At 32.8% G+C, this 23,848-nt stretch overlaps 1 protein-coding gene across 1 annotated transcript in view; it reads right to left on the bottom strand.

The window, feature by feature from the left end:
• Positions 1-23,848, bottom strand: part of LOC114336681 (GPI inositol-deacylase) — a 49,435-nt gene that overhangs the window by 5,771 nt on the left and 19,816 nt on the right. Inside the window, exons 7-12 of the mRNA XM_050658004.1 lie at positions 20,875-21,025; positions 18,283-18,548; positions 14,039-14,155; positions 10,107-10,322; positions 3,188-3,373; positions 60-222 (exon numbers count right to left, since the gene is read on the bottom strand). Coding sequence (XP_050513961.1) covers positions 60-222; positions 3,188-3,373; positions 10,107-10,322; positions 14,039-14,155; positions 18,283-18,548; positions 20,875-21,025 — 1,099 coding nt within the window. The remainder of the gene's footprint in view (positions 1-59; positions 223-3,187; positions 3,374-10,106; positions 10,323-14,038; positions 14,156-18,282; positions 18,549-20,874; positions 21,026-23,848) is intronic.

Below are 23,848 nucleotides of genomic sequence, written 5' to 3'. Positions count from 1 at the left end.
AACAAATTGAACTTTACCTACTTTTAATCGTACAGGTATAGTAAGATTAATTTACCTACCCTTAAAAAGTAAAACATGGCTCCTAAACATAGGGCGAGCCCTCCACATGTGGTTAGAGACAAAGAAATTAACGTTAGGGCTACCACGACGGGTACCTTATGTAAATAGCTCATTAGGTAGTCGGACCACGCCATATTGAAGCTAACACTACGAGCCAACAACCTGAAATAAAAAAAATTACAGTTAATTCTACACCGCCTGTACTATTTAAATAGTACAGGGAGTATATTTTATATCGGCAATGGCGCTACGTTACGCTACTTACACACTACAGGGTGATTGATTAGTGGGGTAAAGCTCAATAGATCCGCTATAGTAATAGATAACAATAAAAGTTAATAACAAAAATTGTAGCCAACTTTGAGCTTCACATTACAAAATTAGTTAGAAGGTTAAAGGCGTTCGATAACACAGTGGCAGACCAAACCTATGTTTTAATAATGGAACACCCTATATTTTATTTTATATTCGAAATCCTGTTAACTTACTCCATCACAAAAATATAAAGGTTTCTTATGTTATACAGGGTATTTACAAAGTTATAACCAATTTTATATGAAAATCGTAACAAGTTCAACTCCCTGTATAAATATAAATAAGCACAACAGTAATGGTTTATTAATGCCATATTTTTTTATTTATTTTCAAAATTTTCAAAAATTATTGACATTGCTAATTTCTTTATATCAAATACAGGGTGAGTATATACATCACTATTGAAAAGTACCATTACTGTACTTTTTAAATAATATTCCCTATGTAAAAATTTATTACTTTCCGAGATATTTTCATTTTTCAGAGGAAATTATTTTAGGTGTCTAAATTTTTCTAAATTTTAAGTAAGCTATGCATAATTAATTGACAATTGACGTTTACTGATTATCAATCCGGTAATAAATGTAACAATGCAGTAAATAAAGAAAGAAAATAATTTATTAGTAATACATTTTACAAAAAAAAACACAAGCACAACATGCAACATTTTTGAAAAAATTAAAAACTACTGTTGTATGTACCTATATGTAACAAATAAAGAAAGAAAAATAATTTATTAGTAATAAATTTTACAAAAAAAAACAAATACAAAATACAACATTTTGTGACGCCAATTAAACAATACTTTTGTATGTAAATGTAACAACGTAACAAATAATGACCAAAAAATAATTTATCAGCAATACATTTTGCAAAAAAAGACATATTGGAAAAAATTAAAAGCTACTTATAATAAAATATTTTTAATATTTAATTACATAAGGTGTTCAAAATTACCTCCTATCACATTATTTATGCACGCCTAAAAACGATCATTGAATGAGCTACTTACACTACGAAGCATTTGTAAATTAACACATCGAAATACACGTTGTATTCTATTTTTCATCTCATCCCTTGTTGGAGGTATTTTATAAACTTCATTACTAACGTGACCCCAAAAAAATCGGTCCAGTTTATTAAATTCTGATGATCTGGCTGGCCACGCTACTGGTCCATTGAAAAATGAAAATATCTCCAAAACTAGTAAATTTAGACATAGGGAATGTTATATAAAAATTAAATTACGGTAATGGTACTTTTTAATAGTGATGTAAAATAGGGGGTGTTCCATTTAAAATTACTGAGAAAATAATGTACTTGCGTTTTGACTCACCCTGTATTTGATATAAAGAAATTTAGCAATGTCAATAATTTTTGAAAATTTTGACAATAAATAATAAAATATGGCATTAACAAACCATTAGTGTTGTGCTTATTTTTATTTATACAGGGAGTTGAACTTGTTACGATTTTCATATAAAATTGGTTATAGCTTTGTAAATACCCTGTATAACATAAGAAACCTTTATATTTTTGTGATGGAGAAGTTAACAGGATTTCGAATATAAAATAAAATATAAGGTGTTCCATTAAAAAAAAAAAAAAAAGAATGTGTGTGTACTTTGTACGCACGTAAGAAGTTATACTTCTATTATATGATTTAAACGAAATTAATATACTTTTTATTTATATTTTGTTTAAATATTAAACTAATTTATACTTACTACTTCTCAAACATTTTTATTAGAACAGTGCCAAAAATTAAAATAATAAAAGAATAAAACACACACAAACACATTAAACAAGCCACAAATGATGTCTGAATATTAATTGTCGAAAATTTTTTTAACTAAATACGTATTTTCTGAAAATATAATTATATAATAAATATACTTACAATCATAAAATGTATTAAAAAAAAAACAAAAAAGAAAGTTTCTATTGGGACTCGAACCAGCGCTGATAAGCGCGGTTGGTATTGGAATTCATTCGCCTTCAACGCTTAGCCACGGATACTATGTGTCATTATTTACGAAGATCGACTAACTAAACGGATTAAACTTGTGATATTTTGATATTTTGAAAATTGATCAAATTATTTTAATTTTGAATTGAAATGATTTAGAATTGAAAAAATACAACAAAACATAGAGTAAGAAAACAATATATTAGGTGAATATTGATAGAAATTTTTAAGGTAATCAAATTATATAAATAAAAGTATTACATACTATGTATTTTGGCAGATCAAATAGGTAGGTATATATTCATGATACATTAACAATTATTACGTACCTGTTGCTTTTAAAAACTATTTAAAAGTCACTACAATATTATAAACTTTTTTGTTTCTGTCCTCACAACAATAAAACTAATATATTATACATTTGTTTACCTTTACCTCCAAACCACAGCTGTCCTACAGCTGTCATATCGGATAATTTTTGACATGTCATTTGAACATCCAATCAGAACAAAGTTATAATGCGCATGCGCCGGGCTGATAGGTTTTAACATATAAAAATTCACCCTCTATCGCCGGTAAAGAAGTATAACTTCAAAAACATAAGTTTGGTCTGCCACTGTGTTATCGAACACTCTGTAACACTCTAACTAATTTTGTGAAGCTCAAAGTTGGCTACAATTTTTGTTATTATTGCTTGTTATTGTTGTTATTGTTATTATTGTTTTATTGCTATCTATTACTATAATAGCGGATCTATTTAGCTTTACCCCACTAATCAATCACTCTGTATACTCATATTTGCCCAAAAGGATTTTTTGTTTAGATAACTTTGAAAATACTTACTTTAATGAAAGTTTGTGTACTGTAGATTCCATGGCAATTAAAGAAATACTGAAAAGTACAATCAGTATCCAGAAAAATCCAACACTGCACGTGTATAGGAACAACGGTATCAGGAAAAAATCTACGCCATCGCCCACCAGATATATATGGTCCGGTTTGAGCAAAATGTCAGGCAAAAAGGGAAGACTAAAAATAGATAGGTATACGCTTAATTCGAATCAAATTTTATATATGGTCCGTATAGTATAAATACCGTTGCACGCCATCCACGTCATAGCAAGTGACGTCACAAGATACCAACACAAAATACTTTAGTTGTAGGTCTTTTCATTTTTAAAATTGTTTAGCCAAGTACACCGGAACTGCAACCACTAGACATACACACACCCAAACTTATAAGGAATCATCTGATATTTCTTATTATTTCGTGCGGATTTAAAAAAAAAACGAACACACGAAGTCAGTAATACTCAAAGAATATTTATTTTAAAGCAATTTAGTCACAAATACATAACAATTAAATAAAACAATAAAGTATTTAAACAACAAATTGAAACTAGTTGTTTTAAAGTCAATAGCATCAAAAATTTCAATGTAAAACTAATAATGTTTAAATTGTTTTTATTAATTTTTTTTGTTTTTTGGTAGTCAGTGTTATCACCTCTAGTCCTTATGCAAGCTTCAGTTTGCGGGGGCACGCTCCTAATCAAATTATCAACATTTTGTTGTGGTAGGTACTTTAAAAAACAGCTTGTACTAGCCGTGCGGTGTTTTGTGGATTTTCCCGGCGAGCTCTAATTTTTCTTTTAAGCATATCCCACAAATACTCAATAGGGTTAAGCTCGGATGAGCAAGCAGGCCACTCCAAACAAGGGATACCTTCTGCTTCAATGATGTCTCTAGTCACTCTAACGGTATGTGGAGGCTCATTATCATGCATGAAAATTAAATTTTCTCCTGTTGCACCTCTCCAGAGCTTAACTATAGGTTATCAACATACCTGTGAGCAGTTAAGGTTGATTGGATGAAAATTAAAGGAGTTTTTTACGGATCACAATTCCTCTCCAGATCATTACACTTCCCCATTTTGTATTTGTGAACAGATCTGACAGTTTTCGTTCTTGCTTGTCTTCCTCGACCTCTAAGTACACGATTTCGTGGGTCATCTGATATTATACAAATCTTGACTTTTTCTGAAAATAGCACATTTTGTCAATTGCCAATGTTCCAGTTTGGGTGGTGAAGACACCAATTTAGACAATCAATCTTGTGCTGCCTGTATAACTCGGGAACCCATAACTGTCTCCTGCTTATACTTCTTCGCACGAACTCTTTTTCTTACCGTTTCAACTGAAACAGTTACACCTATAGCTTCCAAAAGCTGCCTTTGCAGCTGCTGGTGAGAAATGGTTGGGTGTCTTCCAGCTGATTGGACAATTAAACGATCGTGGCGAGCCGTTATTACTTTTTGGCGACTCTCCCTTCTTTATTTTTGAGCTTTCCTAGTTCCTGTTACCTAGCATATGTTTTGGACAGAACGCCCTGTATTACGCCTAGCTCTGCCACATGAGGCATATTTTCGTTTTTGGACGCAAAAGTTAGTTTATTTATTTTCGTTCAATTTGCAACTCAAGCAAATAACCTATACCGTACCGAGTTGTACTATCTGATTGTCTTATCGATTTATTTATTTTCAATAAAAACCTTTATTATTCGTTTTTCAAGTTTTATTTTCAATAAAAACCTTTATTTTTCGCAATAACAAGTTTTTTTGAAAGAAATAAATATTGTTTTGAAATACATGGTGATTCCATATAAGTTTGGGCGTGTGTATTTTATTATATAAGCGTAGAAATAATATTTGAAGGTTTCTATTAATGTAAATTTAAAGAGACATACCATAACGGGTTTCATTTAATTATATTAAATGGATTACAATGCGTTTTTATGAAGCACCTTTGTCCAGATTTAATTAATCCAATTTAAGAGCAAACAGTAGCGATCAACAGGAAGCAACAAACGCGTTCCAAGATTGCGGCTTTAATTGTGAATATTTTGTCGAGATATTTGGCACACATATTCGTAATATAGTAAGGAATGGCGGTACAGAGCCCAATTTGAGAAATATGTTAGAATGTGGAAATTACTGTATAACTAAATAAAATATTGAAAAGAGGAGCCTGTACCGCCATTAAGAAAGACAAAAAAATACACTTTCTTCAAATAAACTTTTTTATCCCGTGCCTAGATTTTGTGTCACATTGAAACTACTAAAAATCTATTTTTTTATAACAAGAAATCGAACGTCACTGACTTGGCAACATTTCGCGCCTATATGTATAAAAATTATTGTTTTTGATTGTATAAACGTCACTGTCAGTGTCGAATTACCGACGCACTGTTGCCTCACTTTTGAAAGTTCGCAGAACTTTCGCAATCTTGGACCTCGTTTGTTGCTACCTGTTGATCGCTACTGTGTGCTCTAAACTGTGATCGAACAAAGGTGACATTTTGACATAAATTGGTAACACTTATTTGACAGTTGCGGTGTTGATACTTCAGATTTGTTTTCATAATTTACTTTACTTTAACGTAAGATTATTACTTAATTCTTGTTTTCTATTTATGTTTTTATTGATTTGTATAATCCACTTTTCCAATAATTATGTGATATATTAGATTTAAAATTAATTCGGGATTTTTTTGTAATTTGGCAACAATGTCAACTTAGATCTGTGACGTAAATAATGACGTGCAACGGTATTCATACTGTACCTACCATACAGTTTTACTAAAATGATGAATGGCTTGCACATATGAATCCATTTCAAATGGGTTGTAGAAATACAATTCAGACTTACTCTACTAGTACTACTTCATGTCGGTTTAGGTATAACGTTCTCCGCCGTTTTCTGACTTCCAATCGCCTCTTCGTCCGGTTGTTCCATTGGTTCTCTTCTATGTTTCTTTGTCTTAGCTCTTTGTCTATTCCTTAGCTCTAACTTTTTCTCAGCCTTCCTTATTTTCTCTTTCCTTCTGGTTGTCATTTTAGGTATTTCTTTTGGTAATCGTTGTTAATCCATTTTTCGTATATGTCCGAACATTATTTCTCTAATGCGTTCATTGTAGTCTAGTCGCACCATAGGGGGTTCCGTGGACACTTTTGGTTCGCTGCGATTTGATGGTGGTATTATAGGTTTTTTGGGTCGCTGAATCCAATGGAAGTGGTCTGGAAGCCCAAATGTGGTGCGTTTAATTGTTATTAACAAATTATGGTAAAATTAGGTGTTTTTTAGGAATTATTAGAAGCCCTGTAAATAAATTGATAAGTGTTAACGTCTTCTCTGGTGTATTTTTGGTCGCTGAATCGAATGCGACTAGTCGTGATTACTCAAAATGTGTTCTTATTTTATTAATAACAAAATAATTGTTTATTCGCCGAAAAGCTCGAAATGCGTTATCTACAGCAAGTTTGTAGTCTTTTTCATAGTATTTTTATAAGCTAAATCGATTGTCACTAGTCGTGATAGCTTAAACCACGTTCCGACTTTGTTATTAATAAATTATTGCAAAAATAACGGTTTATAGTACGTTTACTCACGCTTTTTCCTCTAAATTTTAAAAAACCACTTGGAATGACATGAAATTTGGCATGCACGTAGCTAACATGTCAAACAAAACAAGTTATTTACAGGGCTTCTAATAATTCCTGAAAAACACCTAATTTTACCATAATTTGTTAATAACAATTAAACGCACCACATTTGGGCTTCCAGACCACTTTCATTGGATTCAGCGACCCAAAAAACCTATAATACCACCATCAAATCGCGGCGAACTAAAAGTGTCCACGGGACCCCCTACGTTGCGATTAGACTAAACAGATTGTGAGTACATCTGAATTTTATATCTACAACCCAAATTTTTACTATAGAGTCTATAGAGCGTTTCACGTTAAGAATGGAACGTTGCTTAGCTAGGGCAATATATTTCTTATGGACGACAGAAGCGCACTGATGCCAGTCTGTACTGATTAGAATGAATCGTATATCGGCAGTCGAGTAGCCGCCCGTGCCTGAGAGGTTTGGCAACACTGATCTCCATACCCAAATAGCACAATAAATACATTATATACATTACAATAAATACATTACAATAAATAAATACATACATACGTTTTATTTAAGGTTTATAAAGGTTTTATTGTGGTAAATAAGAAGATAATGGTTTTAAAGTCTCCTTGTAGATATACTGCCAGAACTTTAAAACTGTTAAGCATTTGTCACTAGTTTTAAAGTATCTAATAAGAGTATCAAATAAGAGTAATTAATCTTAATAGATAATTTGTCTTATTGTAGATTTAAAATGGTTTATTCTCAGTTCACTTTAAAACTAATCACTTTTATGAACAACTTCCGGACTCTTTTGTTTTATTATATTCTTGTTTGTTACCTTTTAGTTTTATTGCAGTTTTAAAGATTCTCCTAATATGACTAATAAAACCTATTATTAAAACTACTTGATCTCAAGACTATTATGTTAGTAAAACATATGCCTTAAAACTATTTTTTTTTAGTTTTCTTTAAAGTTGCTTTCTTAAAAGCAATTAGTAGGCTATATAAAACCAAACGCTCTTAATTGAATCAATTTGGTTATCGTAAAGACTAAACCATGCTTCTTGTTAGAAACAATAAAACTAAACTCATCCCCTCTTCTTTCATGTCCAAAATGGTCGGCCATTTGTTATAGAGCGAAACAGTAGTGTAGTGTGTTGTAAAAAGTGGAAGTCCAGCTAATATGGAAGAAATAAGTCGCAAGTACTAAAAATATAAACGAACTGGTCATTTTAAAAGAAAAATACAACACACACAGCACTACGACGCCACGATTTTAGGTTAGATTCACATTAAAACCGAGTGGCATTATTGACAGCAGCATTAATACTAAACGGTTTTAATTCCAAGGCAACCTTGCTTTTATGTAGGATATATGCTCTTGGAAAGGTATAAAATAAAACCGTTTGATCTTAACAATTCTCTGTCGATAGACCAAATATTTTTATTTGGATTTCGGCCATATTATACAATATACAGGGTGTCCAGAAACTCTACCGACAAACGAAGACAGTAGATTCCTCAGATAATTTTAAGACAATTTAACCCAATTCACCTAGTCCGAAAATGCTTCCTAAGGGAGCTAGAGCTCTTTGAAGATGGCGCCATGAAATTAGTTTTTCTTAAATACCTCCAGAACGCTTCTATTTAAAAAAACGAAAATTGGTATGCATATTTACTTTTCAGATATGAATCGATTCCATCCATTGCAAATTTCTATTACCGGTCATAGGCGTGCGTTTTGGGTAGAGCAACGGGTATTTTATCGCATAACTTTTTTGTCCTTAACTTTTATGCATTTTTGACACCGGATTATTAAATTGTGAGGTATTCTAGTACTAAAAGATACTCTTGATTTAAGTCGGTAGGACACACCGTTTTCTAGAAAAATCGATTTGAAAGTTTTTTGTTTTTGGAATTTGAAAAGAAATTGAAAGAACTTTTCAACAAAAAACTAAGTATTTTACCAACATAAAGTAAGAGTAACTTTTAGTACTCGAATACCTCATAATTTAATAATCTAGTGTCAAAAATGCTCAAAAATTCAAGACACAAAAGTTATGCTATAAAATAACTGTTGACCTACCCAAAACGGACGCCTATGACCAGTACTAGAAATTCGCAATTAATGAAATCGATTTATCTCTGGAATATAAATAAATGTACCAGTTTTCGTCTTTCTAAACAGTTTTTTTTTGAAATTATTTTTTTAATTCAAAAAGCGAAAAGTTTTCAAATCGATTTTTCTAGAAAAGTGTGTCCTACCGATTTAAAACAAGAGTACCTTTTAGTACTAAAATACTTTCCAATTTAATAATCCAGTATCAGAAATGCATAAAAGTTAAAGATAAAAAAGTTATGCGATAAAATAACCGTTGTCCTACCCAAAACGGACGCCTATGATCGGTACTAGAAATTTGCAATGAATGGATTAGATTTATATCTTAAAGATAAATACGCGTACCAATTTTTGTTTTTCTAAATAGAAGCGTTCTGGAGATATTTAAGAAAAACTAATTACAAGACGCCATCTTCAAAGAGCTCTAGCTCCCTTAGGAAGCATTTTCGGACTAAGTGAATTGGGTTAAATTATCTTAAAATTATCTGAAGAATCTCCTGTCTTCGTTTGTCGGTAGAGTTTCTGGACACCCTGTATAATATATATACAATGTTTCTTTCAAATTAATATTTTTCGGATTTAAATTTTTTTATTATTTTTATTTTTTAATCGCCAAAAGTCAGAAATTTTATGGCGCGTGAGTTAAAATAAAGTTGGGTGCGCAAGTGTTTTTCTTCCTTGACAGTCCGAAATAACCAAGTACTTTTTATTATTTTATGGTTAAAAATATGTATCTACCTATCATAGCACATGTAAAAATTTGTTGGCCTATATGGAGTATATGGGTTTAAAGAATCATTTAATATGGTAAATTCTCTTTAAAAGTCTCCATTTTTAAGTTTGCTATAAAACTGTCTGCACTTAAAGTGTCTTTTAACATGGTTTTAAAAGCACCTTCACAGCAGCTTTAAAACCATTTGCTTAAGAAAACAAAGTTTTAAGGTTTTTATTTTTGGTTTTATTGACCTCTTTCAGAGTGGGCCCTTTTATGCTGAAAGCGGTTTTATTGCAACCACTAATTTACTTAAAAACCAAATGGTTTTAAGTTTAGTTTTATTCTACAGTTTTAAAGCATCCTTAAAAGACTTAATAAACCCGTTCGGTGCTACTTGGGTAAGCGCAACGTTCCGCTCTTAACGTGAACCAAAGTATAGTTTACAATGAGATCTGCGCACAAAGATTTTACCTTAATAAACGGCTCAACAGTACGTAAGCACAAAATACGTAGTATGGCTTGGCGCCTTCTTGAATAGCAGTAAATATAATTGAGCAATATCCGTCCTCCAAAGTTATTAGTTGATGTCTTAACGACATCAAAGCTATTACAGCCAGATTAGCTACCAACAATGGTGTGTACGTCCTGGCTAGTTGCCCGATAACACCAAATAAAGAAGACTGCACACTACAAAATAATTCAACAGTATTGTATTATTAATAATCCATGTATAGTCGATTCGCTAATCTGAGACGCAACTGTCTACACTACAATCACAATAAAGATCCACTAGAAATAAACAAGAACGAGGAGCACTCCCAAATCATGATTTGGGAGTGCTCCTCGAAAATTCAAAGTGTCTTGGTTTGTTTATTTCTATATAGTGCATTTTTATTGTGATTGTAGTGTAGACAGTTGTGTCTCAGATTAGCGAATCCACTATAACATTAAATCGACAAAATTGCAGATATTTTATCCTCCCCCAAGATCTCCAGATCTTACACCACTTTTAATTTTAGTTTTTCCTGTAGGGTTACTTAAAATCAAAAGTGTACATAGATCGACCACAAAATTTACAAGATTTAAAAAATATAATTAGATTTGAAATTCATAATAAAACTCCAGAAGTGATCCATAATGTTCAAGAAGATATTCGTCCTCGATTCAATTCAATAATCTAAGTTTAATTACATTTTCAATTTTTAATTACCTAATGTTTTGACGTTTTGATTTCCACTCCGGAGATCGTTCTCAAAAAAGAAAATAATTCTGAAAAATTCTGGGAAGATTTTGTAACCTGATTTTTTTAGGTTATGTAGTAATTTTTTCAAACAATGAAATTTTAGTCTCAATATTATGGACTACAGCAATCTGTGATTGAAAAAAAGAATGTGTGTGTACTTTGTACGCACGTAAGAAGATATTCTTCTATTATATAGGTAATTTCAACGAAGTAAATACAAAAATGAATAACCATTTTCAATTTCGTTGCAAAATCGAAAACACAGCCGAACCATATTCTAGTCCAATCAGAGAGTGCTGCAAGCACCCCTACCGGTTTCGAAACTTATTAGTCTCTCATCAGGAGGCACATATGCTGCTCTCCCTGATCCAACCAAAACAAACCCCAGCGTGCAGTCCCGGATTGCAACGAACGAAATGGCATAGATGCCCTAGCGGCAACTGCTAGCAAAAAGACTAAGTTTTCACTCTAATGGCATATAAAACAACATAATGCTATTCTACATCCCACCAGAATGAAAACAATGGGAACCTTCTCTGGTATACACTTAACAGGTTATTTGTATTTTATTTAAAAATTAAACTAACTTTCTTATCTACCACTTTCAAAAATTTTTTATTAAAACAACCAAAAATAAAAAAGAAATATGAGTCACCCAGGATTCGAACCCGCGTCATTCCAATCTCGGAGCTAACGCCCTAGCAACTACACCAGCGAGGTCTTTCTAATTGACATGTAAGTTTCGGATATAATTACACAACACGGCGACAAATAGTGTAAATATTTTATTATTTTACTACAGAGAAACACAAATCCAAAAACACAAGAATTATATAAATAATACATTTACTAAAAACACTAATATATTCTTTTAATGACTTATTTGCACGGATACAGATACATAAACACCTATCTTGAAAGATTAGCAAGGAACTACATACTGTCTGTGTGCGCAGGCGCGCAGATTTATGTACAATTTTACTCTCAATCGAATCGCGCCTAAAGCCGAATATCTTCAAAAATTGTTTGAAAATGATGTTATTGTCCTAGGAGTATCAAATTCTGACTGTTTTATGTATTATTTTGTGTTAAGCTGTGATATTTTTGACAGTAAAAATGTTTTTATATGTAGAAAGGGGTTTGTTTCCCACCAATAAATAAATAAACAAATAGGGTTTACTTACCTTTATTACTCTAAATGGGAAATAAGCCACAATTTAACTTAAAAAATGATTTTATTGACGTTTAGACTTCCAACTCGGACGTCGTTATCAAAATAATTACTAGATTAAACAAAAATGTTGTTGCTTAGTAAAAAAATTATTCTAACAATTTAATTTAATCTGACTCATTCATATCGGCAATTCGGACATATATACATTTTAAAGTAGAAGCCTTTAAAATGAAGCCATGAGCGCCAGTGGCCTAACTGATTTTAACATTACTTTACATTTTACATCATCAAGGAAAATGATCAGAAGCTAACAATGTGCGATAGTTTTAGTAGTTTTATGTTGAACAAGAATCATTATAGGTCAACATAAAACTACTAAAACAATCGGACATTGATAGCTTCCGATCATTTACTTTAATTATATAAAGTAATGTTAAAATCAGTTAGGCCACTCTGGCTCTCATGGCCTTAAATAATATTGTCAATATTTATGTGTTGCGTTCCTGGGACGACTTTATTGAAAGATAGTTCATTCGATTACATGAAATCAACTTTAATTTGTATTTTGTATTTTGATAACGACGTCCGAGTTGGAAGTCGAAACGTCAATAAAATCATTTTTTAAGTTAAATTGTAATGAACTATTTTAAATGGGAAATAAGCCAAAATTTTACCAAAAAAATGAATTTATTAACATTTCGACGCCCCTGTCGGATGTCGTTGTCAAAATACAAAATAATACTAAATAAACAAAAATGTTGTTGCTTAGTAAAAAATTCTTCTAATAATTTATTTAATCTGACTCATTTATATCGGCAATTCAGGCATGTATTATACATTTTAAAGTAGAAGACTTTAAAATGATATTGCCAATATTGATGAGTTGCGTTCCTGGAACGACTTTACTATGTTTCATCTAAATAAAACTATGTTTCACATTTTATTTAGGTGAAACATCAAGACCATTAGACGTTAGAATAAGTGAACATCAGTCTTATATTAAAAATAGAGAATTTTATAGATCTCAAATATGTCAACACGCATGGGATAATGAACATAGAGTTCAGTGGAGAGATTCAAGTATAATCCTGAAAGAATCAGATAGTAAAGAAAAATCAAAGAAGCGGCTCTAATTATGCTAAATGAAAACAGTTGTGTCGCAAAATTCCTCGGTAGAATGCAGTAGTATGTGGTTACCCATACTAAAAGAGGAAGTCAGTAGAAAGAAAATACCACGATTAGTAAGTCATTAACATATCGAGTTAGTACATATTTTATATTTTAGTATTATTTATATAATATCTACGTATTATTAATATTTATAATTTAAAATAGCATATATACATTAAAGTCAGAATTTGGTATTAGTTTTGAGAGTAAACTAAATGTAAGCCCAAATACTTACGATGTCGGGATAGTATCACGAGTTTTTTTCCTGGTTTTCCCTCGTGATTTACTATGGAATCTCTAGCGCGAGAATTTTACTGCCATCGTTGCATTTGGTTGTCTTTTTAAAGACAGATCACATGCTATGATTTTTTGTGGCGGCTATTCTTGAGTTGGGGTTGATTTCATGTAATCGAATGAACTATCTTTTAGTAAAGTCGTCCCAGGAACGCACCTCATCAATATTGGCAATATCATTTTAAAGTCTTCTACTTTAAAATGTATAATACATGCCTGAATTGCCGATATGAGTCAGATTAAATAAATTATTGGAAGAATTTTTTACTAAGCAACAACACTTTTGATTATTTAGTATTATTTTGTATTTTGACAACGACATCCGACTTGGGCGTCGAAACGTTAATAAATTCATTTTTTTTTGGTAAAATTGTGGCTTATTTCCCATATAAAATAGTTCATTATAAAAATACCACAAGGAAATAGCTTCAGAACAAAGTTAAATTGTGGCTTATTTCTCATTTAGAATAATAAATTACATAAATGCCACAAAGAAATAGCTTCAGAACAATATTCACTTACCTTATTTTATATCTACAAGATGGATCTAAAATTATTTTTAATTTTGCAGTTGCATTATTGAGATCAAAAGGCTTAGAACTATACAACCTAATATTAAACGGTTTTTTCATGTTATTCCTAAAACAGAGAATAAAAAATCATAGAATCCTAAAAAAACTATTCGAAGGATGACAGGAATTCCCAGAAGGGAAGAGAAAACGAGATAACTACGGAACAGGTGGAGAGATGGGATTGATAAAAAGATAAAAGATAGTGATATGGAAGATGACATGTGGAAAACAGGAAGGAATGGAGATTACGAATCGCAAGGCATCGGCTCACGTTTTTAATCCTATATGTATATACAGGGTGTCCCCGAAAATAGTGCGTTTCTTAAAGGTATAGGTAGAAGGCACCATGTAGAGCAAAAACATTTTTTTCTAAGTTCAGGCGTTTGGCCAAAAAACCAAAATACATTTTGGTATGCGAATTGAAATCTGGCAACTACGTGCAATACAAAAATCTAAAGATAGACAGTCACAATTCAAAAATAGTAAGTTTCTTTGTATGTTTAAAGTTGTATCAGGTAGTAAAGTAATAAATCATGTTTCGGCACGCCTATACATTACACCCTGTCTTTGTCCTCAACATCAAACAAAACAAGAATTTGTTTTGTTTGATTTTCAAACATGGGGGTATGATTTGAAATAACATTTGAAGCACGTTTTTGCGATTTTTTTAAGTATGGTAGGTACGTTTGTTTTATTTTTAAATTAAATAAGCTTATTAAGTACAATTCAAAGAATATTTAAAAAGAATTTCAAGGAAAACTATTGAAAAATAAGCCAACAGTGGCAAAATTTTACAGACCCCTTAAAAAAATGGATTTTGCGATGGACATCAGAACTCGTCACTGGATCATGTGAAACAAAACATTCAAAAAGATTTTATTAGCTCATGAGTTTCTCGAGATAACGCTGTCGAGTTTTTTTATTTTTAACGATTTTTGAATTCTTGGTATCACTCGGAAGTCAAAAAAACGAAATTCTTTGTAACAAAAGGATGAAAATCAAAAATTCTTAGGTGCATTAATTGCGTTTTAGGAATTAAACCATAGTTACTTAAGTAAAAGTTATAATTTATGTAACACTTAGAGCCCTAATCCAACACCTTCGTTAATTCAGATAATAGCAACTGCCACATTATTAAGGCTATGGGTACATAATTCGCAAATATTTTACGTGTATCCCTACTTTTTCTGTCTTTACACGGCAAATTACGTGTAGTAAAATTCACACTGGTATGGACATGTAAACATTACTAGAATGTCATTTAGTCCAGAAAGCCACTGCGCATCCGCTAGGAAAAAAATTCTAATTCGGATTTTTTGCACAATCTTACTCAAAAAGGACCCCTTTTAACAAATTTGCATGTTGCCAGGACCAAAAGTTGGTCAAAAATTTTTTAAACGTTTTTTTTTTGTTTTTTTCCTAAAATTATTTTTTTTGCATGGAACAAAATTTTTTTAGGTTTTTTGGATCATTCCAAACAGAAAAGGTCTTTAGTGACTTTTCTCTAAAGCTGATAGTTTTTGACATACAAGCGATTAACAATTGAAAAATTGCGAAATCGGCCATTTTTAACCCTCAAAAACAATGTGAAGAACTGAAAATTTGAATGTTTCCAAGGTAGGTGGATATTCTTTAAACATCGATTGATGAAATCCCGAAGAGTTTTTTGCAATACAATATTCAAAACTCCTTTGTTTTTTAATTGCTAATAAAGCGTGCGCGACACTATTTTCCACCTTTGCATGTGTATGCAATATGGTGCAAATGAAAGGAATAAATTCGTTATTTCGTAAACCGGCGACTTTAAGGAAAAATCCCGAAACGGATCGATTTTTATTTTTAAGTTATGATATTGTGACATATATGATATACTAGTGACGTCATCCATCTGTGCGTGATGACGCAATCGATGATTTTTTTAAATAAGAATGCGGGTCGTGTGCTGGCTCATTTGAAAGGTTCTTTAATTCTCTATTCAGTAATATAAACATGTACATAATTATTTATACAGGGTGTCCAAAAATTTTTTATTAAATTAAATCATTTGGCAAATTGACAAAAAAATTAAATTGTTGGACACCCTGTATAAATAATTATGTAAATGTTTATATTACTGAATAGAGAATTGAAGAACCTTTCAAATGAGCTAGCACACGACCCCTATTCTCATTTAAAAAAATCATCGATTACGTCGTCACGCCCAGATGGATGACGTCACTAGTATACCATATATGTCACAATATCATAACTTAAAAATAAAAATCGATTCGTTTCGGGATTTTTCCTTGAAGTCGCCGGTTTACGAAATAACGAATTTATTCCTTTCATTTGCACCATATTGCATACACATGCAAAGGTGGAAAAGTGTCGCGCACGCTTGATTAGAAATTAAAAAACAAAGGAGTTTTGAATATTGTATTGCAAAAAACTCTTCGGGATTTCATCAATCGATGTTAAAGAATATCCACCTACCTTGGAAACATTCAAATTTTCAGTTTTTCACATTGTTTTTGAGGGTTAAAAATGGCCGATTTCGCAATTTTTCAAATTTTAATCGCTTATATGTCAAAAACTATCAACTTTAGAGAAAAGTCACTAAAGACCTTTTCTGTTTGGAATGATCCAAAAAATCTAAAAAAAAATTTGTTCCATGTAAAAAAAATAATTTTAGGAAAAAAACAAAAAAAAACGTTTAAAAAATTTTTGACCAACTTTTGGTCCTGGCAACATGCAAATTTGTTAAAAGGGGTCGTTTTTGAGTAAGATTGTGCAAAAAATCCGAATTAGAATATTTTTCCTAGCGGATGCGCAGTGGCTTTCTGGACTAATTCTACTTGAAAATGTCATCATTAATTTAAAGAGATGAGTTTTGAATGTTCTTGGATAACTGTTATTTTTATAATTGCAAATTATTAATTCAGTTAATAAATGTGATAATTTTTTCACTAACTATGTATTCAGTGATTGTAATAATTTATTTGTACAACAAAGACTAATACTCAATCGAGAAAAGAGGAAAAGTGTTAAAGTGATTTTTTAATAATATATTGTTATGGAACGCTTACAATTTTGAACATCTTTAACAACAAAATACTTGGATCACAGAATATAATATTATCCTGATGTATTCTCTGCTTGGATCTTCCACAAATAATACACAATAAATAACTTTTTATTAAGTTCACGTCTTAAATCAATTATTTATCAAATACACTATATATCAATAATATTTAATCAATAACTCAACATATTCCCGATGCAATGTCAAATATTTAAAATTGTCACTGATTGTCAGTGTCTGACTGACAATATATGCTGACAATATTATATTCGGCTGAGTGCGTTGTAAGACAAAGATAGATTTGGGAAATATTACCACGGCATTATGTTCATTTTTTTTCGAATCCTGAAAAAACCAATAAATATTTTTGAAAAATTTAAACGCAGAATGAAAGACTAAATTATTGCCGAGGGCCGAAAGTCCCTTAGAATAAATAAAAAGTTTATTTTGAATGATATATTTTCACCCCTGTAACTTATTAAAATAAACATTATAGAAGTTCTCAGGGACTTTCGGCCCTCGCTAATAACGTAATCTTTCAATCTGCGTTTAAATTTTTAAAAAATACTAATTAGTTTTCTCAGGATTCGAAAAAAATGAATCCCCATTTGAATAGCATTGCAGCCGAAAATACGTACCGATCCTCTTAAAGCAAGAAATAATTATTTTATGGGGAAAAGGGAAAATTAAGGGGAAAAGATCCATAGGTAGAGGAACAATTTCCTGGCTGAGAAACTTAAGAGAGTGGTATAGTTGCAGCTCAGTAGATCTTTTCAGAGCAGCCGCCAATAAGGTACGGATAGCTATGATGATAGCCAACCTCCGATAGGAGAAGAAACTACAAGAAGAAGAAGACCTACCTTAAAATCACACCTCAAATAGTAAATAAACAAGGGGTCCGATTATGTTAAATTTCCAAAGTCACAAATTAGTTAGTGTACGACGATGCCAGATTATTTAATTTTATGTAAATTAAAGTTCACCTATATGGAGAACAATGTATTTTTTTGGAAACAGTTAACTTTAGAAAAAAATGTTATAGGACTTTTTTGTTCTACATTGTGTATTATATCCATACCTCGAACGCACTATTTTTGGGGACACCCTGTATATTATAAAAAAATTCAACTTACGTTATAAACCCATGGTAATTCTCATTACTCCATGGCACTGTCAATGTGACAGAAGCATGATGATCACTTTTCAAGCACTCTATCGGTTCTAAAAACAATCTATAATACTGAATAATATTGTTCAGCGCCGGTAGAGCCACTTCATAATACAAGGCGTTTTCGGGTGTTCTTTCTAGTATGGTTTGCTTCGAAAACGAGAACACTCCAGGCAGATTCACTGTTAAATTTCTGTCGTTTAAACCGTGAATGTCCACGTGGAACTTTACCTGCAAATAAGCGGCGAAAATTAAGGCAAAAATAGTAAAAAAACTTTAACTATTGTTTATATAGTAATAGTTGGTCAATAGCTGGCTACTATATTATACATATAAGCATGACATCATTAATTCAATTTCTAAATATATTCTTCCATATATTTATTTTTCTTAACCCGGGAGTAGTCGCGCTCACTTCTGTAACGTGAACAGTCGCGTGTTAGATTTCATCTCACAATACGAATTTACAACAAATTTTTATTTTATAGTATTTTTATTTACTTGCTATGTGATTATCTCATCTGTGTCATCCTCAGTGACATTGTGTGGGTTGATAACCATGTCGGCGATTGCATCATCAGTCAGTTCCATTTGCTGATCTTGCATAATCCACTCGTTGACGTCTTCATCATTTATCAGCAGTTCCGTTGGTAACTGATTAGCGAGGTCTACTATTTCAGCAATACAGTTATTATTTTTTCCGTCACCTTTTGCTTCAATTTGAAATAGCTTTCGCCATGGCTTTTGCAAAGTTGATACTCTCACATCATCCCACGCTGAAGCTATCCAGTAAGATACATCCTTAACGGTGATCTTTTTAAGGGCTGCTGTCACAGTCATTCCCTCATCCAACCAGGTCAACAACACTTGGAGAAGCCTTCGACAATAGTTCCGTTTCATAGCCTCGTAAAACTCCTTGGTCCAGAGGTTGAATGAGAGATGTGACGTTTGGTGGCAAGAACACAGCTTTAATGCCACCGCTAACCAACGAACTTGCATCTGGATGAGATGGCGCGTTGTCCAAAAGAAGAATAGCTTTTCTTGGTAGATTTTTCTTTTTTAAGTAGGCCTTAACAACGCAAACGAACTCGTCAAAAAACCAATCTTCAAAAATTTGGCAGTTCATCCACGCACTACGTTGATTTCTGTACATGGTGGGTAGGCAATTTACTTGAATATTTTTAAAAGCCCTTGGATTCTTCGATTTTCCAATAAGTAGAGGTCTTAATTTTAAGGACCCAGAAGAGTTGCTACACATCAAAAGAGTTACTCGTTCTTTGCTTTTTTGTATCCAGGCGCAGTTTTTCAATTTGTGCTGCTAGTGTTATATTTGAAAGCGTTCTGAAATTGAGACCCGTTTCGTCACAATTGAAGATTTGGTCTGACGTGAGGCCATGCTCTAAAATAGGATCTCTCAATTTTAAATTAAACGGCTCAATTTCAGATGAATCAGCCGAAAGTTTTTCACCCGAAATGTTCAGTTGTCGGATGTCATACCTCTTCTTCCATCTGTCGAGCCAACCATCACTTGCAGTAAAATTTTCCTCGCCATCCTTAAACCGTGTGTGAAACTCGACAGCCTTAGCTTGAAGCACGGGGCCACTAATTGGACTTCCCAACCCTCGAAGATTAGAAAACCATAAAAATAAGGCTTCAGAAGTCTGTTCATATTCTCCTTTCTTCTTAGTTTTTTCGCAACGAATCACTTCCACCACTCACACTTTTATTAACCCATTGTTCAATATCTTGTCGTTTACGTCTCCAATCTCCCACAGTCACTTCTTCAACACCTAGTTCAGCAGCAACCTTCTTTACTGACTCACCCTTATCCAAGCGTTTTGTAACACTTAATTTTGTTTCTAAAGAAACCACAACTCGTTTACGTTTTAAACTCATATTGCACTTCAAGTTACGTAGAAACTACACAAAGACAAGACATGAATGAATTTGTAAGAGCTTACAGTGGGACGAACCGAACAGCTAGCTGTGATGACTCAAATTGACGGGTGGGGCGGTGGGTGGGGAGGCGGCCAGTAGAAGCATAGTGACTTAGTGACTAGAGATCAGCGTAGTGACTAGAGATCGTTAATGCGGAGCAAGTGACCTTGAGGGTTTCAGCCAAAACTGTTTATCTGTACTTGCGCTAATAACCGCAAAACCAAACAGTGGTTGGGTTTAAATTGTTAATTACATACTTAAAAGTATTAAATTAAACAGCATGAAGTCGATGAAAGCGGATAAAACTATCCCAAAACAGTATGTGTCTCTACTCGAACTAGCAATTGCATCTGCCTTGGACCGCAATAGCCTGCAAACTTAAGGGCAGGCGGGTTAAAATCACAATATTTTTTAGAGTTCTAAAAAGATTTAGTTTTTTAATATTTAGCTTAAATGTCATGTACAACTAATGGTCATTTGCATGGTACAGTTGATTTCACAATCAGATAGTGTAATGTGTACTGTGCGTGTTAAGAAAATGTCTTGTTACTTAGTAAAGTCGACAAAAAGTTTTATTTTCTACAAAAAAATAAGGTGCATGACATAACAGTTTACTTACAGGTTCATTTGTCGGCAACGCTCTGAAAACTATGTGGGAGAGATCATTGCGGTACTGTTTCAGATATTTCATATTGATGTGGAAAAACCTCCTTTTGTGCTTAACCGAAGGGGCTATTTCGGATTTGTGGCTAAGATGAAACCCTTCTTGGCTGAAATGAAAGTTATCACATCATAATCACAATAATTCTATTATACAGGGTGGGCCAAAGAAAAGGGTCCACCTCGATATTTGGCAGTAGTTATTAGATTTTAAGGAAATGCCGAAACAGGTCGATTTTTAATCTAAGGTGGACACATTTTTACGATAATTATACGATTTTTAATTGAATTAATTGACAAAAAAAAGAAGAATGAATGTAATTTATTTTATTTAAAATACATTTTCCTGTTGTCAGAAACCAGAAATAAATGTTTATTTTACAAGTAAACATTGCTTTTCGCTTAAATTAAATGTTCAAACTTCCAAGAGGTAGGTGGATGGCTTCTTTTTTTTTGTCAATTATTTAAATAAAAAAAAATTTTGGACACCCTGTATAAATAATGATAATAATGTTTATATTACTGAATAGAGAATTGAATACCCTTTCAAATGAACTACCACACGACCCCTATTCCCTATTTAAAAATAAGGTCTTGGGAAAGTGGAAGGGAGGGGGTTGACAAATGACATGTATGTATCGTAAAAATGTGTCCCCCTTAGAACAAAAATCGACCTGTTTCGGCATTTCCTTAAAATCTAATAACTACTGCCAAATATCGAGGTGGACTCTTTTCTTTGGTCCACCCTGTATATAATTATCGAAGTGAAAAAAATTAGTTTTCATTTTTCATATATCTCCAACCGATTGCACCAGGTTTATTATAAACGTTTTTAATAAAGTAATAATTAGTTATTTTTAACAAATTGTAAATATTATACACCGAGATGAAAATAATAAAATACTAGTTCACGAAAGGGATGTCAAAAAGAGATGGAGAAAGTACTTTGACAGCTTATTAAATGAAGAATTTGACAGACAGCCTGTAGAGTCAACGGATACAGTAGCAGCAATGGTCACCAAAATAACCAACGAGGAAGTGGCTCAAGCGCTTCAAAAAATAAAGAAAGGAAAAGCGGTAGGACCAGATGATATTCCTGGGGAAGTATGGAGAGCATTGGGAGAGACAGGAACAAGGTGGCTAGCAGGTCTATTTAATAGAATTATGGAAGTTGGACAAATGCCAGACGAATGGAGAAGCAGTATACTGGTACCTGTTTACAAAAACAAGGGAGATATACAACAATGTACAAACTACAGGGCTATAAAACTGCTTAGCCACACCATGAAAATATGGGAAAGAGTAATTGATAGACGGATACGTGAAGAAACCGAAATATCCGAGAATCAATTTGGCTTTATGCAGGGTAGATCAACAACTGCAATTTTCATTATAAGGCAGTTGATGGAAAAATACAGGAGTAAAGAAACAAACGCTCATATGGTATTCATTGATCTTGAGAAAGCATATGATAGAGTTCCTCGAGAGATTCTGTGGTGGGCACTCAATAAGAAAGGAGTCCCTGGTGAATATGTAAAGATTGTGAGGGATATGTATGAGGGAGTAACGACTAGTGTTAGGACAGGTGTGGGAGAGACTGATAAATTTCATGTGAAAGTAGGATTGCATCAAGGTTCTGTGCTTAGTCCGTATTTATTCTCATTAGTTTTGGACCAGATAACAGCGAAAATACAGGGGAACATTCCATGGTGCTTAATGTATGCTGATGATGTCGTGTTAGTAGGAAATAGTGAAAGAGACTTAGAACAAAAACTGGAACAGTGGAGACAAGCTCTGGAGGAAAAAGGTTTAAAACTTAGTAGGACAAAAACAGAGTATTTGGAATGTTCATTTAAAGATGGAGCTACTACAAATAAAATGGTATCTTTGGATGGTGAAATGATTGTAAAAAGCAATAGTTTTAAGTACCTAGGATCGGTATTACAGAGTAATGGAGAAATAGATGGAGATGCATGCAGTAGAATTAGGGCTGGATGGATGAAGTGGAAAGAAGCGAGTGGTGTGTTGTGTGACAGAAAAATTCCAATGAAGCTGAAGGGAAAATTCTATAAAACAGCCATAAGACCAGCTATGATGTACGGAACTGAATGTTGGGCAGTGAAAAAGAAAGAGGAACAGCGAATGCATGTGGCGGAAATGAGAATGCTTAGATGGATGAGTGGAGTGACAAAGAAGGATAAAATTAGAAATGAGTATATTAGGGGAAGTCTAGGTGTGGCACCAATTGATGCCAAAATGAGAGAGCATAGGTTAAGATGGTTTGGTCATGTTCAACGTCGAGACGTTAACCACCCAATACGAAGAATAGCTGAAGTGCAGATTCCTGGAAGGAGTAGGAGAGGAAGACCAAAGAAAACCTGGGGGGAGACGATAAGGCAGGACATGTTGGTAAAGGGGATTAACATTGATATGGCCCAAGATAGAATTGTGTGGAGAAATGCAATTAGGGAAGCCGACCCCGCATAGGGATAAGGCAAAGAGAATGATGATGATGATGTAAATATTATACACTCCTGACCAAAAAAAATACAACACCCTAAAAATGCGTGATTTTTGATGTCTCGAATCTCCTAAACCTGTTGTCCGATTTTAGTGATTTTTTTAGTATGTTATAGCCTTATTCTTTAAGAATCTCGATGTATTAATATTGTTGCTGAACATGTAAATGTCATTATATACCGAGTGTAACAATAATACTGTGTTTTTTCCTCAAAGTTCGGAACACCCTGTGGAATATTCTAGCAATTAAAAAATATTGAAATTAAAACTCAATTGTAGCCTTAGCGTTTCTTAACATTCTGCTTTGTGACTCATTCACTTCTGTTGGATAATGAAAAAGTTAGGTGTTTTGACAACTATCCATGTTCTTCATCAATACAGGGTGTTTCTAAATAAGCGCGACAAACTTTAAG

The sequence above is a fragment of the Diabrotica virgifera genome, chromosome 8 (genome assembly GCF_917563875.1).
Source record: "Diabrotica virgifera virgifera chromosome 8, PGI_DIABVI_V3a".
Classification (NCBI taxonomy): domain Eukaryota; kingdom Metazoa; phylum Arthropoda; class Insecta; order Coleoptera; family Chrysomelidae; genus Diabrotica; species Diabrotica virgifera.
Note: the sequence above shows the minus strand (reverse complement) of the source record. Positions and strands in the feature narration are given on the sequence as shown.